The sequence below is a fragment of the Salmo salar genome, chromosome 09 (genome assembly GCF_965601325.2).
Source record: "Salmo salar chromosome 09, fSalSal1, whole genome shotgun sequence".
Lineage (NCBI taxonomy): Eukaryota > Metazoa > Chordata > Actinopteri > Salmoniformes > Salmonidae > Salmo > Salmo salar.
Window position 1 is genome coordinate 116,813,905 of NC_138299.1, and position 15,502 is coordinate 116,829,406.

The window sequence follows — 15,502 nt, forward strand, 5'->3', positions numbered from 1 at the left end:
ATCTTCATTAAGACGTTGTTTTCAAGTCTTGCTTTTGGGGCCACATTCGGATGTGTGTGTCTCTTCTCATCATCAAGTTCGTGTTCAGTAGCCACACGAAAGAAAAACGATTCAAAATGCAGTGAGGTACTATCTGGGCTTGTCCAACAAGACACTGTACCCTAATGAACAGGAACCAGGTCCAGAGTAGGTGTAGGGTGAAGTTGCCTCTAGACGCTGATCCTGGGTGAGTTTAGCATTTTCCCCACTAATGGTTACGGTTAGGATTTGGGAGGGAAAGCTGATCCTGAATCTGTACGAAGGTCCGTACTGCTCACCCTGCCGTGTGTCGGTAAGGTCTACACTCTTGCGGTCCAGCTGCGTCAGCGGGGTGGGCCCGTCGTGGGGGCTGATCTGGAGGATCCGGGTCAAGGTACTGATCCACTCCTCCATGTCCTGCTCGCTCTCCGCCGCCAGCACGAAGTACGTCACCTCGTTCATCTTCAGCTCAAAGGCGTGCTTCCTCAGACGGTTGTTCTAGAGGGGGTGTATCCGTTAGTGTTAGTTTGCACAGAACTTTGACTAGTCAGTAAATTTGTGAATTTTGTGCATTTGAGAATGGCAGAATGGTGAACTTACTAAACGACAGAGTTTGATTGTGTGATATTAGGTTGCTTCTTGTGTAAATATTTTCCGTCTGGATTTTAATGATTTGTATGTCTGTGTGTGAACTGGTTGCGTCTGTGAAATCTCCTATCATGTCGTATCTTGGCAAAGGAGAAATGCTCACTAACAGGGATGTAAACAAATTTGTGCACAACATTTGAGAGAAATAAGCTTTTTGTGCTGGGATTTTTTATTTCAGCTTATGAAACATGGGACCAACTCTATATTTTGTGTTTATATTTTTGTTCAGTGTATTTCCTCTCAAGAGTCTTAGCCAGGGAAAGTTTCAACACTCCGAGCGCCTCAATCGGATAGTCTATAGGGAACTGGTTTTGATGTGTGCCAGTGGCGTTTTACAGCTGTACATCAGCAAGTGTGTTTATCTATATGTGTGTGTGTATGTATTTGTGCATGCGCACGTGTGAGTGTATGTGTGTATGCCCGAATGCACGCTTGTCTGTGCGCATGCATGCTTGAGTGTAAAACAGATTTCACAGTACATTGGTACTCCATCATCCTCTACTCACCTGAACCACACCGGTACATGAGTCCAGGAAGATGCAGCCCTTGGGCTCTTTGGAGATCTTCTCATCTTTGTAAAAGTTCATGATGTAGGAGTTATCAGTCAGCTGTGTCAGCTGGAAGTACCTCCTCTTGAACGACTACAGGGACATCAAAATAAAAATACAACCCCATCAACATCAATTACAGGCAATAAAGACGTAGTCACCCTCACCCAGACAATAACACCCTCCGTTCATCACTGAACATGTCACTACACTACGTGATGGCACCCTATTCCCTATAAACTGTACTACTTTTGACCAGGGCCCTATGGGTAGGGCTCCGTATAAAGGTAAGTACTAGTGCACTATATAGGGGGAAAAGTAGTGCAAAAGTAGTGCACTACATAGGGAAAAGGATGTAATTTGGGACGCAGCCCTGACTATGTGACCTGTGTGACAGCAAATTGGTAGCGGCATGGGCCAGTGGTGCTCTACATTAACACAAGGTCTCCTTAGAAGAGACAGGCCATAACTTAAAGAGAGTCAGGACCCTACAGGGCCGGTCTGACTAAGAGTCTGCATTGTTAGAAGACAGGCTGGGAGGGAGACCAGGAAGAGAGTGAGATGATAGAGTCAAGAAATGTGTGTGTGAGAGAGAGAGAAGTAAGGAATGTAGTAGGAAACAGTACTACGATGCAAGGTAAAAATTTGAAAACAAAATCCAATTTTAATAAACTCCCATATCTACTGGGTGAAATACCACAGTGTGCCATCACAGCAGCAAGATGTGTGACCTGTTGCCACAAGAAAAGGGCAACCAGTGAAGAACACCATTGTAAATACATATTTATGTTTATTCATTTTCCTTTTTGCACACCGTTATAACACTGTACATAGCCATAATATGACATTTGAAATGTCTCTTCCTCTGAAACATTTGTTAGTGTAATGTTTACTGTTCATTTTTTATTGTTTATTTCACATTTGTTCATTATCTATTTCACTTGCTTTGGCAATGTAAACATATGTTTTCCATGCCAATAAAGCCCTTGGAATTGGAGAGAGAGAGAAAGAGCAGGGGATTGTGGGGGAGTCTGTGGCACACTTCCTCACCCGAACAGTGATGCTGTTGTTGACAGTGCTATTGAAGTTCCCTTTATAGAGCCACCCCGATCGGAACACACCAATCCCTCCTCCTCCTCCTCCTCCCCCTCCTTTAGAAGAGGACAAAGACGTTGTGTCCTGCAAAAAACAAAACGGACATCTTTAAATCAGGCTCGATGGGTACGTCCCAAATGGCAACCTATTCCCTCTAAAAATGCACTACATTTAGGGAATATAACTTTATAGGGCTATGGTCAAAAGTGGTGCACTACAAAGGAAATAGAGTGCCATTTGGAACCCATGTCTCAATAACCAAGGTCTAAATATGTCTGCCATTGAGATACAATATGATACTTTGTTCTGTTTCATTCTATGATGCCTGATTTGTCATGAACATACACCTGCTGTAACAGAGCCGAGACCTGGAGGAGCCATAGAGGATATTGTTTTTGGAGAGTCATTGATTCTTTCTCAGTTGAACTCAATTTAATTAAGCTTGTACTCAATGGCCCTCGACCAAAAACAACAGAGTAGAAATATGTGAGCAGACGTGCATTATGACAGTTTAACAGTAGGGCTAATCAATGGCCTCTGACTATTCATCATACTCAGGCTACGTCCCAAACGGCACCCTATTCCCTATATAGTGCACTACTCTTGACCAGAGCCATATGGGCCCTGGTCAAAAGTAGTGCACTTTAAAGGGAATAGAATCCATGAAACAGGCCTGACCTCATCCTTGTCCACGTCCTCATGGTCAATCTCAAAGGAGTGGGAGGGCAACTTCTCCGCCTTGTACAGCTTCCTGTGAGGGAGAGAGAGATTTGATGTTTCTTTATGTTTGCCTTGGCAATGTATGTGATTAACACTTTCTGTTCTGTCTTGTGGGCTTCATAACCACATCTTTATAACTATTCAATAATGATGAAACGGGAGAGGGGGAACAGCTCCAGTGCTATAAAGTAAGTAGGTAAAAATACGTCTCTACTTTACTTTACTATTTATATTTGACTACTTTTACTCCACTACATTCCTAAAGAAAATATGTACTTTTTACTCCCATACATTTTCCTTGACACCCAAAAGTACTAGCTACATTTCGATTGCTCAGGCAGGACAGCAATATGATTCAATTCACGCACCTATCAATATAACACGTTGACATCCCCACTGCCTCTGATCTGGCGGACTCACTAAACACAAATACTAGGTTTGTAAATGATGTCTGAGTGTTGGAGTGTGCCCCTGGCTGTCCGCAGACGCAAGATTATAAGGAATTTGATGTATTTACTTTGATTCAAGTACTTTTTCCACCACAGTACTTAAGTACATTTAAAACCAAATACTTCTACTCAAGTAGTATTTTACTCAGTGACTTTCACTTTTAATGAAGTCATTTTCTATTTAAGTATCTTTACTTTTACAAAAGTATGACAATTAAGTACTTTTTCCACCACTGATCAGTTCAACCATTTATCTGAATGTGCTCATCTACAACATTCAACACCCATGATGCTTTGCGCATACAACTAAGGTCAGTACGGCAGTACGGAAGGTACAACCTTCATATACAACATCTCCTCCCCTCTTACACGAATTGTCCCCATTATGAACAGTCCTCTGCAGTCTGTACCCACTCCAATTTGCATACCGCCACAACAGATCCACAGATGATGCAGTCTCTATTGCACTCCACACTGCCCTTTCCCACATGGACAAAAGGAACACCTATGTGAGAATGCTATTCATTGATTACAGCTCATATCAACACCATAGTGCCCTCAAAGCTCAACAATAAGCTAAGGACCCTGGGACTAAACACTTCCCTCTGTAACTGGATCCTGGACTTCCTGACGGGCCGACCCCAGGTTGTAAGGGTAGGTAACAACACATCCGCCACGCTGATCCTCAACACGGGCCCCTCGGTTGCTCAGCCCCCTCCTGTACTCCCTGTTCACTCATGACTGCATGGCCAGGCACAAAATTAATTTGCCGATGACACAACAGCCTGATCACCGACAACAACGAGAAAGACTATAGGGAGGAGGTCAGAGACCTGGCTGTGTGGTGCAACGACAACAACCTCTCCCTCAACGTGATCAAGACAAAGGAGATGATTGTGGACTACAGGAAAATGAGGACCGAGCACACCCCCATTCTCATCGACGGGGCTGTAGTGGAGCAGGTTGAGAGCTTCAAGTTCCTTGGTGTCCACATCACCAACAAACTAACATGGTCCAAGCACACCATGACAGTAGTGAAGCGGGCACGACAAAGCCTATTCCCCCTCAGGAGACTGAAAAGATTTGGCATGGGTCCTCAGATCCTCAAAAGGTTCTACAGCTGCACCATTGAGAGCATCCTGACTGGTTGCACCACTGCCCGGTATGGCAACTGCTCAGCCTCCGACCGCAAGGCACTACAGAGGGTAGTGCGAACGGCCCAGTACATTCCTGGGGCCAAGCTTCCTGTCATCTATGTCCTCTATACCAGGCGGTGTCAGAGGAAGGCCCAACAAATTGTCAAAGACTCCAGCCACTCTAGTCATAGACTGTTCTCTCTGCTACCACACTGCAAGCGGTACCGGAGCGCCAAGTCTAGGTCCAAGAGGCTTCTACCCCCAAGCCATTAGACTCCTGAACATCTAGTCAAATGGCTACCCAGACTACTCGCAGGTAGTTTGCTCACGTTCTGAGGAGCTGGGGTGCCCAGGATAGCCTTGTGGAGGCTCCTAGTGTCGATGACGTGTCCAAGGTATTCAACCAATGATTGGAAGTATGCACCTTTGTCCTTATGAACTCACAGTCCATAGTCCTTCAATCTCTGTAAGGTTGCATCCAAAATTTGGAGATGGTCCTCTTCGTCCTTTCCAGTAACGAGGATGTCATCCAGGTAGCATTGTACTCCTCGCAATCCACTCAAGATCTGGTCCATCGCCCTCTGGAAGAGCACTGGCACACTTGTGATTCCAAACAGTAGACGACAGTAGCTAAAGAGCCACTTGTGTTTCACAACAGTCAGCTCCTTTGACTTTTCATCCATTTGAAAGTAGGCTTGGCAGATTTTGCTGAATTTTTTACCCCCGGCTAAACCCGCAAAAGGGTCTTTGATGTGTGGTAGGGGATACTGCTCAGCGGACAACACAGGGTTAACTCTGACTGTAGCCATTTCCTGCAGTCAAATGACCAAATCTCCCTCTATGGTCGCACGGGTGGAGTGTTATTAATATTTTTCATAATTAATAAATGTTTTATTTTTTTACCAGATGAAAATCCGTTGTTTCTATGTGAAACAGTTTTGTTATATTTCAGTGTTCTGTGATGTATATGAAGTGCAATATTAGGATGCAAACTCAAAACTGGATACATTTCAACTCTATATCTGACATGGTACAGGTGTCTTCCTTTTTGTAAGCTCATGTTTCAAAGTAGATTTGTTTAAGACTACCAAGAAACACTGTGTGACGTTTACAAACATATATTTTGATAAATAGAATTGAAAGTTGTGTCTCATTATGGTAAGTGGTGAAATAAGTATAGCCAGTTACAACTGTAATGGCTTAGCAGATAAGATTTACCTGGCTAAAAGAGAAGGAATATAATATCTACTGTTTACAGGAAACTCATTCAACAATTTTAGATGAAGTTTTGTGGAAAAAGGACTGGGGGGCCGAAATATATTTCTCCCATGGGCAAAGAAATTCAAAAGGGGTGATGGTTTTAATTTACAGTCATTTTGATCCAAATGTGCAAATTGTCCAAACAGATCCATCAAGGTAGATGGATTATTTTAAATATGTTATTGGACAATAAACAAATATGGCTTATTAACCTATACGGTCCAAATAATGATGATCCAAGCTTCTTTGAAAATATAAGAATTTATCAAGTCTACAAGCAACGCTAGACTCTATTATTATGGTGGGAGATTTTAATACGGTCTTAAATACCTCTATGGACCGGAAAGGAAATCACACTACAAACTATCACCCTCAGGCACTTAAGGAAATCATGAATGTCATGGACATATTGGAATTAGTGGATATATGGAGGCTTAAATACACTGACCTAGTGAGATATACATGGCGGAGGCTTAATCAAGCTAGTCGTCTTGACTACTTTCTTATGCCATTCTCTCTGGCACCAAAAGTTTAAAAAGTGTTGATAGGGGACAGAATGTGGTCGGATCATCACATAATTGACATATATATATATTACTCTTTCAGAATTTCCACGTGGGCGAGGATATTGGAAATTTAATCAAAGTCTACTAGATGATAAATTGTTTAGAACTAGGACAGAAGAATTTATAACTGACTTTTTCAGACATAACATAGGTACAGCAGATCCCCTTATTGTATGGGACACTTTTAAATGTGCCTTTAGAGGCCATGCAATTCATCTATAAAACAAAAGCAATTTAGATCAAAAGAGTCCATATTAACAAAGGAAATTGAAGGACTAACAGTACAGTTAGATAGCAATAAAAACTACCATAGAGGCACAGAATGTAACGGTCGTCGTAGGAAGTGGACCAAGGCGCGTGAATGCTCATGTTTATTTTACAAAATAAAACACGAACACAATGACCGGACGACAAACAGTCTTGCATGCGACAAACAGTCTTGCATGCGACAAACAGTCTTGCATGCGACAAACAGTCTTGCATGCGACAAACAGTCTTGCATGCGACAAACAGTCTTGCATGCGACAAACAGTCTTGCATGCGACAAACAGCTATGCAAAGAACAACCTCCCACAATTCCCATGACAAACACATCCCTACTTATAGGACCTTCAATCAGAGGCAACAATAGACAGCTGCCTCCAATTAAAGGCCCCAATCCCAATTACCTAAACACAGATCTAAAACACCCTAGAACAGACATAGAAATATACAAACATAGAACAATGACCAAAACCCCGGAATACATAAATCAAACACCCCTCTACATACACACACACCCCACACCATATAAAACAAATACCCCCTGCCACGTCCTGACCAAACTATAATAACAAATAACCCCTTTACTGGTCAGGACGTGACACAGAATAAGTTAGAGGGAAAAAAAAAAAAAATGGAGGAACTTATTCAAGAAAGATTCGGTGTAATATATTATAAAAATAAAGCTAACTGGATGGAATATGTGGAAAAATGCACCAAATTCTTTTTCAATCTTCAATATAGAAATGCTACCAAAAAAATGTATTGAAACTTGTTACAAATGATGGAGTCACGCATGATTCACCAAATTATATTTTGAAAGAGGAAGTAAACTTTAAGAATATGTTTTCGTTTCAGTCTCCTCCATCTCCACTAACAAACTAATTGTATGGATTTTTTCCCCTAATAATAATGTAAAATTAACATCTGTACAGAAAGACTCATGTGAAGGCCAAATTACAGAGGAGGAACTTCTTGATGCAATTAAAGACTTGGCTGGGAAAACTCCAGGGCTGGGTGGCATGCCAGTGGAAGTATCCAAAACCTTTTTTTACATACTCAGAGGACCATTATTAGCATGTTTTAACCACTCCTATATAAATGGTAGCTTATCAGACATGCAACAAGAAGGTCTGATATCAGTATTACTAAAACAGGACCCAAGGGGTATATATAAAGATCCAGTCCATTTAAAAAATTGGAGATCTCTTACACTTCAGTGTTGTGATGCAAAAATCCTAGCAAAATGCTTGGCGCATAGAATTAAAAAGGTATTGTCAGATATTATTCATCCTAATCAGACAGGTTTTTTTACATGGACGATACATTGGAGATAATATAAGACACGTAATGGAAACAATGGAATACTATGAAATATCGGGGATACCAGGCCTGGTTTTCATAGCTGATTTTGAAAAGGCTTTTGATAAAGTACGATTGGAGTTTATATATAAATGCCTAGAATATTTCAATTTTGGGGAATCTCTTATAAAATGGGTTAAAGTTATGTATAGTAACCCTAGGTGTAAAATAATAAATAATGGCTACATCTCAGAAAGTTTTAAACTATCTAGAGGAGTAAAACAAGGTTGTCCACTTTCAGCATATCTATTTATTATTGCCATCGAAATGTTAGCTGTTAAAATTTGATCAAACAATAATACTAAGGGATAAGAAATCTGTGGCTAAAAAACTAAGGTGTCATTGTACGCTGATGATTTATGTGTTCTTTTAAAACCACAATTAGAATCTCTCCACGGCCTCATAGAGGATCTAGATACTTTTGCTATCCTCTCTAGATTAAAACCAAATTATGATAAGATATTACATATTGGATCACAAAAAAATGCTAATTTTACATTACCATGTACATTTACATTTAAGTCATTTAGCAGACGCTCTTATCCAGAGCGACTTACAAATTGGTGCATTCACCTTATAATATCCAGGGGAACAACCACTTTACAATAGTGCATCTAAATATTTTAAGGGGGGGTTAGAAGGATTACTTTATCCTATCCCAGGTATTCCTTAAAGAGGTGGGGTTTCAGGTGTCTCCGGAAGGTGGTGATTGACTCCGCTGTCCTGGCGTCGTGAGGGAGCTTGTTCCACCATTGGGGTGCCAGAGCAGCGAACAGTTTTGACTGGGCTGAGCGGGAACTGTGCTTCCTCAGAGGTAGGGAGGCGAGCAGGCCAGAGGTGGATGAACGCAGTGCCCTTGTTTGGGTGTAGGGCCTGATCAGAGCCTGAAGGTATGGAGGTGCCGTTCCCTTCACAGCTCCGTAGGCAAGCACCATGGTCTTGTAGCGGATGTGAGCTTCAACTGGAAGCCAGTGGAGAGAGCGGAGGAGCGGGGTGACGTGAGAGAACTTGGGAAGGTTGAACACCAGACGGGCTGCGGCGTCTGGTGTAGTTTACCAATTAAATGGTCTGACGGAGATGTGGACATACTCGGTATACAAATCCCAAAAGAAAGAAATTATCTCACTCCAATACATTTTTATAGAAAGTTAGCAAAAATAGATAAGATCTTGCTACCATGGAAAGGAAAATAACTGTCTATTTGTGGAAAAATCACCCTGATTAACTCTTTAGTCATATCACAGTTTACCTATTTGCTTATGGTGTCCTGCTTTTTAAATTATATGAACAAAAAATATTACATTTTATTTGGAATGGCAAGTCAGACAAAATTAAAAGGGGCTATTTATATAACGAATATGAATTCGGAGGGTAGAAATGATTAAATATTAAAACATTAGACCACTCACTAAAGGCATCAGTCATACAAAAGTTATACTTAAATCCAAACTGGTTCTCTAGTAAATTGGTAGGAATGTCTCATCCTATGTTCAAGAATGGCCTTTTTCCCTTTATTCAGATTACACCTGCTCACTTTCGGTTGTTTGAAAAGGAAATAATCTCCAAAATATCGTTATTTTTTAAACAAGCCTTAGAAAGTTGGTGGCAATTTCAGTTTAATCCACCAGAAAAGACAGAACAAATAATACAACAAATATTGTGGTTAAACTCAAATATACTAATTGATTTAAAAAAAACTTATTTTTCTAAGAAATGTTTAAAAAAGGTATAATTTTTGTGAATGATATCATAAATAGGACTGGTGGAGTTGTCACACATGCAGCTAACACAGACATATGGAAATGTCTGCTCTTCCCAAAATTACAACCAACTAATTGCAGCATTACCATAAAAAAATGGAAGAGGAAGTAGAAGGGTAAAAAAGTAAGGAACTTGTATGTCGGCCCTGTATTAAAGAACATAAATGGTTAAAGAAAAGTGTGATAAATAAAAACATATACCAGTTTCATTTAAGGACCAGAAAACTGACAGCTGTGCCATATAAACTGCTAAATAGTTGGGAAGAGATCTTCGATGTACCCATTCCATGGCACATGGTTTATGAATTGATACGCAAAACAACGCCGGATTCAAAACTTTGAATTTTTCTATTTAAATTATTACACAAAATGATTGCAACCAATAGAATGTTATATATATGGGGGATACAATCTTCCCAGCTCTGCAGATTCTGCTGTGAGGAGGCAGAGTCATTAGGTCATTTATTTTGGTATTGTCCATATGTAGCTCATTTTTGGTCACAGGTCCAGAAATGGATGAAGAATTGCAACATTTGCCTAGAACTAATGCTGCAGATAGCAATACTGGGTGATTTGAAAAGCCATAGTCAATAATATACAAATTATTTTAGCAAAAATGTTTATTTTTAATTTACAATCTGTAGAAGCTATTAGAATAGAAAGGTTCAGTACTTTTGTCAAGCATCACAGCACAGTTGAAAATATATGGCAAATAGAAATACAAAATGGATGGTGTTGAGAGATTGATGGGAGGAGTTGAATGGAGCTGAAGGATGGGACTAATAACAAGATAACCAATGTAAAACATACGGGGTCTGTAATATTTATATAGGTTCAGAAATTTTGTGAAATAACTGTTACAAATAGAAATCAAACTGGATGGACATCAGAAATAGAGGAAGGACTAAAAACAAACAAAATATGAGTACTGTAAAAAAGATTGTGTCTGTAAAATGTGTATAAGATGTATATACTGAAGGTAGAAGCCTAAGTGTTATTGTTTATTAGTTTACTCCAATTGGGGGAAGGGTGGTAGGGTTTCCAGGGAATAATAAAGGTATATTCTAAAAAAAGTATGTATGTCTATATAGGTATGTGTATGTATATATGTGTATATGTATGCATATGTGTATGCATATGTGTGTGCTTCTACACCTGCATTGCTTGCTGTTTGGGGTTTTAGGCTGGGTTTCTGTACAGCACTTTGAGATATCAGCTGATGTAAGAAGGGCTATATTAATAAATTGGATTTGATTTGATATATATATTTACCACAAAAAAATATATGGGGGATTGGAAATGATGCAGACAATTACATTGATGGAAGCAACAATCTTTCCGCAATATTAAGCTAAAACAAAAAGAAGAAAAACACTGTGTGACCCTGATTTAGCCCACTGCAGGAAAAGGTTCAAATCTCCACATATCCTGATTCCACCATCATTCTTAAGGACTGGTACGATGGATGTCGTCCATTCACTCACGCTTTAGTACTTTTTTCCAACAATTCCAGACATTTTTCTTTTCTCAATAGGCTCCTGATTGTCACTCACTTCAATATTGTCCTCAACCACAGAACTATTTTCCTCAGTTGCATGATCTTCATTCACTTCACTCACTGACGTTCCATCCTCAGTTTTTAATTCAAAGTTCGTCTTCATAGTTTAATAAATGTCCTTTCCTTTACTCACTGTATATTCCTCCCTTTTAATCACGTTGTTTTCCCACTCCGATGTCCGTCTCGAATCCTTTTCTGCTGTCCATGACGATAGGGTTAGGCGGTATCCAGATTTTCATATCGTCATACCGTCCTTCTCTCATCCTGGGATTTACGGTATTACCGGCTTAATACACAAGGGGACCAACAAAAAAAATTGCCCATTGGGTGTTTATTACCAGGACGCAAATAAAATTAGCACAACTAATAGCAAGTTTCCATGGAGGCTGCTAGCTAACTACGCTAACGTGCGCAAATAAAATAAACAAATTGCCAAGACCGGCAATCCAGCTCATAAAGTTATACATATATAGGTAGGATCTACAGAATGTCGTTTTGGTGAGTTTGGACATTTACAAGCCAATGTGAATGAGAGACATTATGCAAATGAACAATGTTTTGATGCATGCTTGTCTGAAGGAAGAACAGTGCTGGCTCTGGAGCAGCATGTGTACAGTTGTGTCTGTGTGGAGTCTAGAGTCACTAGGGCAATGGCCCTGCCTGCTCTGCTCGGTGAAGATGGGGGAGGAGCAGATGGGCCAAGAACGTAGAGGAGAAAAAAATGCAAGGAAATCAAGATAGCACTGGCAGCTGTACAGATAACTCATCCAAAGGGCTTTGTCTTTTCAAACAAAGCAGAAAACTAACATAATAGGATGCCCTGTCACCTTATTAATTCAGCCACTTACTTAGATAACTCAACCCTTATGTTTAACTTGCTAGTTAACGCAGAATTCTGCGTCTTTCGCGCAGGACCATTTTTTTTAAACGCGTAACAAGTCTCGCTGCGTTTTGTAAATGCAGATCTAAAATGCTTCTTATTGCAATTTCTGCTAGGCATCAGACTAATTTGTGACTCGTTTCAAGAAACTAGGCGAATGTCGCACGTCACAGGAGAGGCATTTGAACGTAAACATGTATTTTGATCAAATTAGCTTTTTTTGCAGAAATGCCTTCTGGAACATGTGAACTTTCATGTGCCTTAATTAGAAACGTGTATTCCATCCGTAAATACAAATAAAATTGTTAAATTACAAGCTTAGTTGGTTTAGCCACGGAAAAAGTCAGGAACCTTCCCGCTAGCCATGATTGGCTGAGATAATGGATGGGCTGGACATGCTGGGAGATGAGTTTGGATTGGTCTGCCATGTAGCATGCTTCTGTCTATAACGTGAGCTGCTCAGTATGTGTTGATAGTCCTTTCTACTGCACCGTTTTTGAAAGATATAAAGTTAACCATCAAGAACTACAAAAGCTTTGCTACTTTTCTCAACAAAATTGAAGCCCTGAATTTAGCAGGTGCTATAGACAGATCTGTTGGAAAAAGTGATGGGCTACTTTCTGCACACGCCACCGTCAGTGTGAACCAGAGTGACTTGACACCATGCTGACCAAACAAGACGTAGCTACAAACAAAACGGAGTTAAATGGTTCCAGTCTGCCGTGAAGCGTTCATCCATGTATATGGGTAATGTAGTCAAACTACATTTTCAGATATTATATGTTTCTAATTTTGTCAGAAAGTTGTTTTGTTATTGCAAGTTCAAGCTTACTGTTTGCTAGATCTCTAGATCTCCCAGTATCTCTACTTGCACATTCATCTTCTGCACATCTATCACTCCAGTGTTTTAATTGCTATATTGTAATTATTTCGCCACTATGGCCTATTTATTGCCTTACCTCCCTTATCCTACCTCATTTGCACACACTGTATATATACTTTTTCTATTGTATTATTGACTGTATGTTTGTTTATTCCATGTGTAACTCTGTGTTGTTGTTTGTGTCGCACTGCTTTACTTTATCTTGGCCAGGTCACAGCTGTAAATGAGAACTTGTTTGCAACTAGCCTACCTGGTTAAATAAAGGTGAAATAAAATAGATAGCTTGCTGGCTCGCTAGCTGACATTATGGGTATGATCTGTGTATTAATATTATTCAAATCAGATACCCATTTGCATTGCTAGTTTTAGCTAGCTAACATTGAACCTAGTTAGCATTAGCTACCTGCAGATTCATACTACAGCTATGACAATGTTTGTATTGGTAGTAGTATGAGTTGGGATTATGCCAGTTCATTGTTTAGCTAGCTAGCTAGCTACATGTCTAAACAAAAGACTCCACTTCGCCAGATGATTACATGACCCATCAAGTTAGCCAGGTGTGTCTGGGGGTGATTACGGTCATCTATTGTATTTTATGTATCTAGACAATAGTTACCCATCCACTTAGCTAGTTGTGGCTGGGTGGTAGTTATAGCATTTCCTACACATGACCCATCAATTTAGACAAGTGTGTCGGGTAAGCATCATCTAATAGTTATAAAATATTTTATCTGGACACTTTCTATTTTTGATATTGATACTATGTAAGTAACCATTTCACTGTAACGTTTACACTTTCTGTATCCTGTGCATGTGACAAATAAACTGAGATTTTATTTGATATAGTGTGTGTTTACCAGAGACAGTAATGTGAAGAACAACATGACCTGCACCAAAGTCAGATTAGGATATAAGCCAAGGACTAGTATATGTTTATCTGGAGTTTTCCCTTATTGTAGGCTTCTACTTTAACCACTTTTAGTCTTGAAATCTTTGGTTGTTTACTAAACTACTCACTCTGTTTAGCACATGGCCTCACATGTGAATCCTTAAAGAGATGAGTGGGGCTAAGGCTTAAGCGGGTGTGAACGATGCTGAACAGGTGTTGACAAAAAAGAGCTCTCTAGTAGGTGTACCAAAACATTCAAGGGCCATTTTCTCAAAAGTGGGGGTTATCAACTTTCAAAGCAGAATTACTTTCCCATTGTTCCTCAACTGCAGTGTATGATATACAGTACCATTTTTTAGCTCTGAGTCTCTACTTTTATCCAATGTAAATAACAGAAATTTAAAATGTTGCTACATAAGACCAAATCAAGGCGGTCGGTCACATTTGTGCTTCAGTTGCACTTCTCTCCTCGAGTAAGAATTCACTAACAGGCATCACCAGACAGTGCTCTGACTAATGTGTAGCTACTTTGTCTCTGCTGGCGAATCACTGTGACTAGACTGTACCACGGAATAGAGACAGACAGAAAGGGAAAAAAGGGAGTTAGTGGAGAGAGAAAGAGAGAGTGGGAGAGAGAGAGAGAAAGGGAAGAGACGACACAGAGAACAAGAAAGAGACAGACAGGGAGAGGAATAAAGAAAGAGAGAATGAGGCCTGACTGACTGCAGACTGTCTTCTACCATCATTTGTCTGTTTGGAGGAGAGAAAGGGGAGGGAGAAGGAAGGAGGAGGAGCTCCACATCCTCCCTGTCCAAAGCTGTGTTCTTGCTCGCTCTGTCTGACTGCCCCTAGGGCGATATTGGCCTAAAAATCATATCTTGACATTTTTTTTATTTATTTTTTTACTTATGGGTGATTCACGATATGTATATAATCTTTTTTTGCAATAATCACTGATATGGCTTTCAAGTCTGTCTATGAAAATGCCCTTTTTGTTACAAATATAACTAGAACCATGCATAGTGCACTAATTCACTAATAATGACTAACTTCTTGTAGCAGGTATTAAGCTATAGAAAATGAACACAGATCAACAATCTCTCAAGCACACGTGCTTGTGATTAGCCAACTAATCTTTATATTTCAAGTTTAGCCAACTTGGATTCTATTTGCTAGCTAACAAGGTTGAACAGTTAAATTGCTATGAACATACCCTTCGGTCTGTCTCCAACTGTTTGAAAAGCAAGTTAGCCTGTCCACTTTATTCATATGTTAAAATCTAGTGGCTTACCTTATTTCTCTGAATGAGAACGATTTGCCAATTCCTTATATACTTGTGTTTTATGCTTAATACAACATTTTAAAAACACAGACTCGACAGCTAGTCGGGTCTTTGGCTAAAATGCTGCTAGCGGTACGTGGTACCCCTATGCCGCCGTGACAAACTGAGCATTTCTTTTTCCAGAATC

At 39.9% G+C, this 15,502-nt stretch overlaps 1 protein-coding gene across 6 annotated transcripts in view; it reads right to left on the reverse strand.

Annotated features, from left to right (window-relative positions):
- The window catches only part of dock10 (dedicator of cytokinesis 10), a 180,947-nt gene that overhangs the window by 79,561 nt on the left and 85,884 nt on the right, over positions 1 to 15,502 (reverse strand). For all 6 annotated transcript variants that reach the window (XM_082956145.1, XM_082956144.1, XM_082956148.1 and 3 more), the window contains exons 5-8: positions 2,988 to 3,060; positions 2,265 to 2,393; positions 1,173 to 1,307; positions 318 to 516 (exon numbers count right to left, since the gene is read on the reverse strand). In XM_082956145.1, the coding sequence (XP_082812271.1) occupies positions 318 to 516; positions 1,173 to 1,307; positions 2,265 to 2,393; positions 2,988 to 3,060 (536 nt within the window). The remainder of the gene's footprint in view (positions 1 to 317; positions 517 to 1,172; positions 1,308 to 2,264; positions 2,394 to 2,987; positions 3,061 to 15,502) is intronic.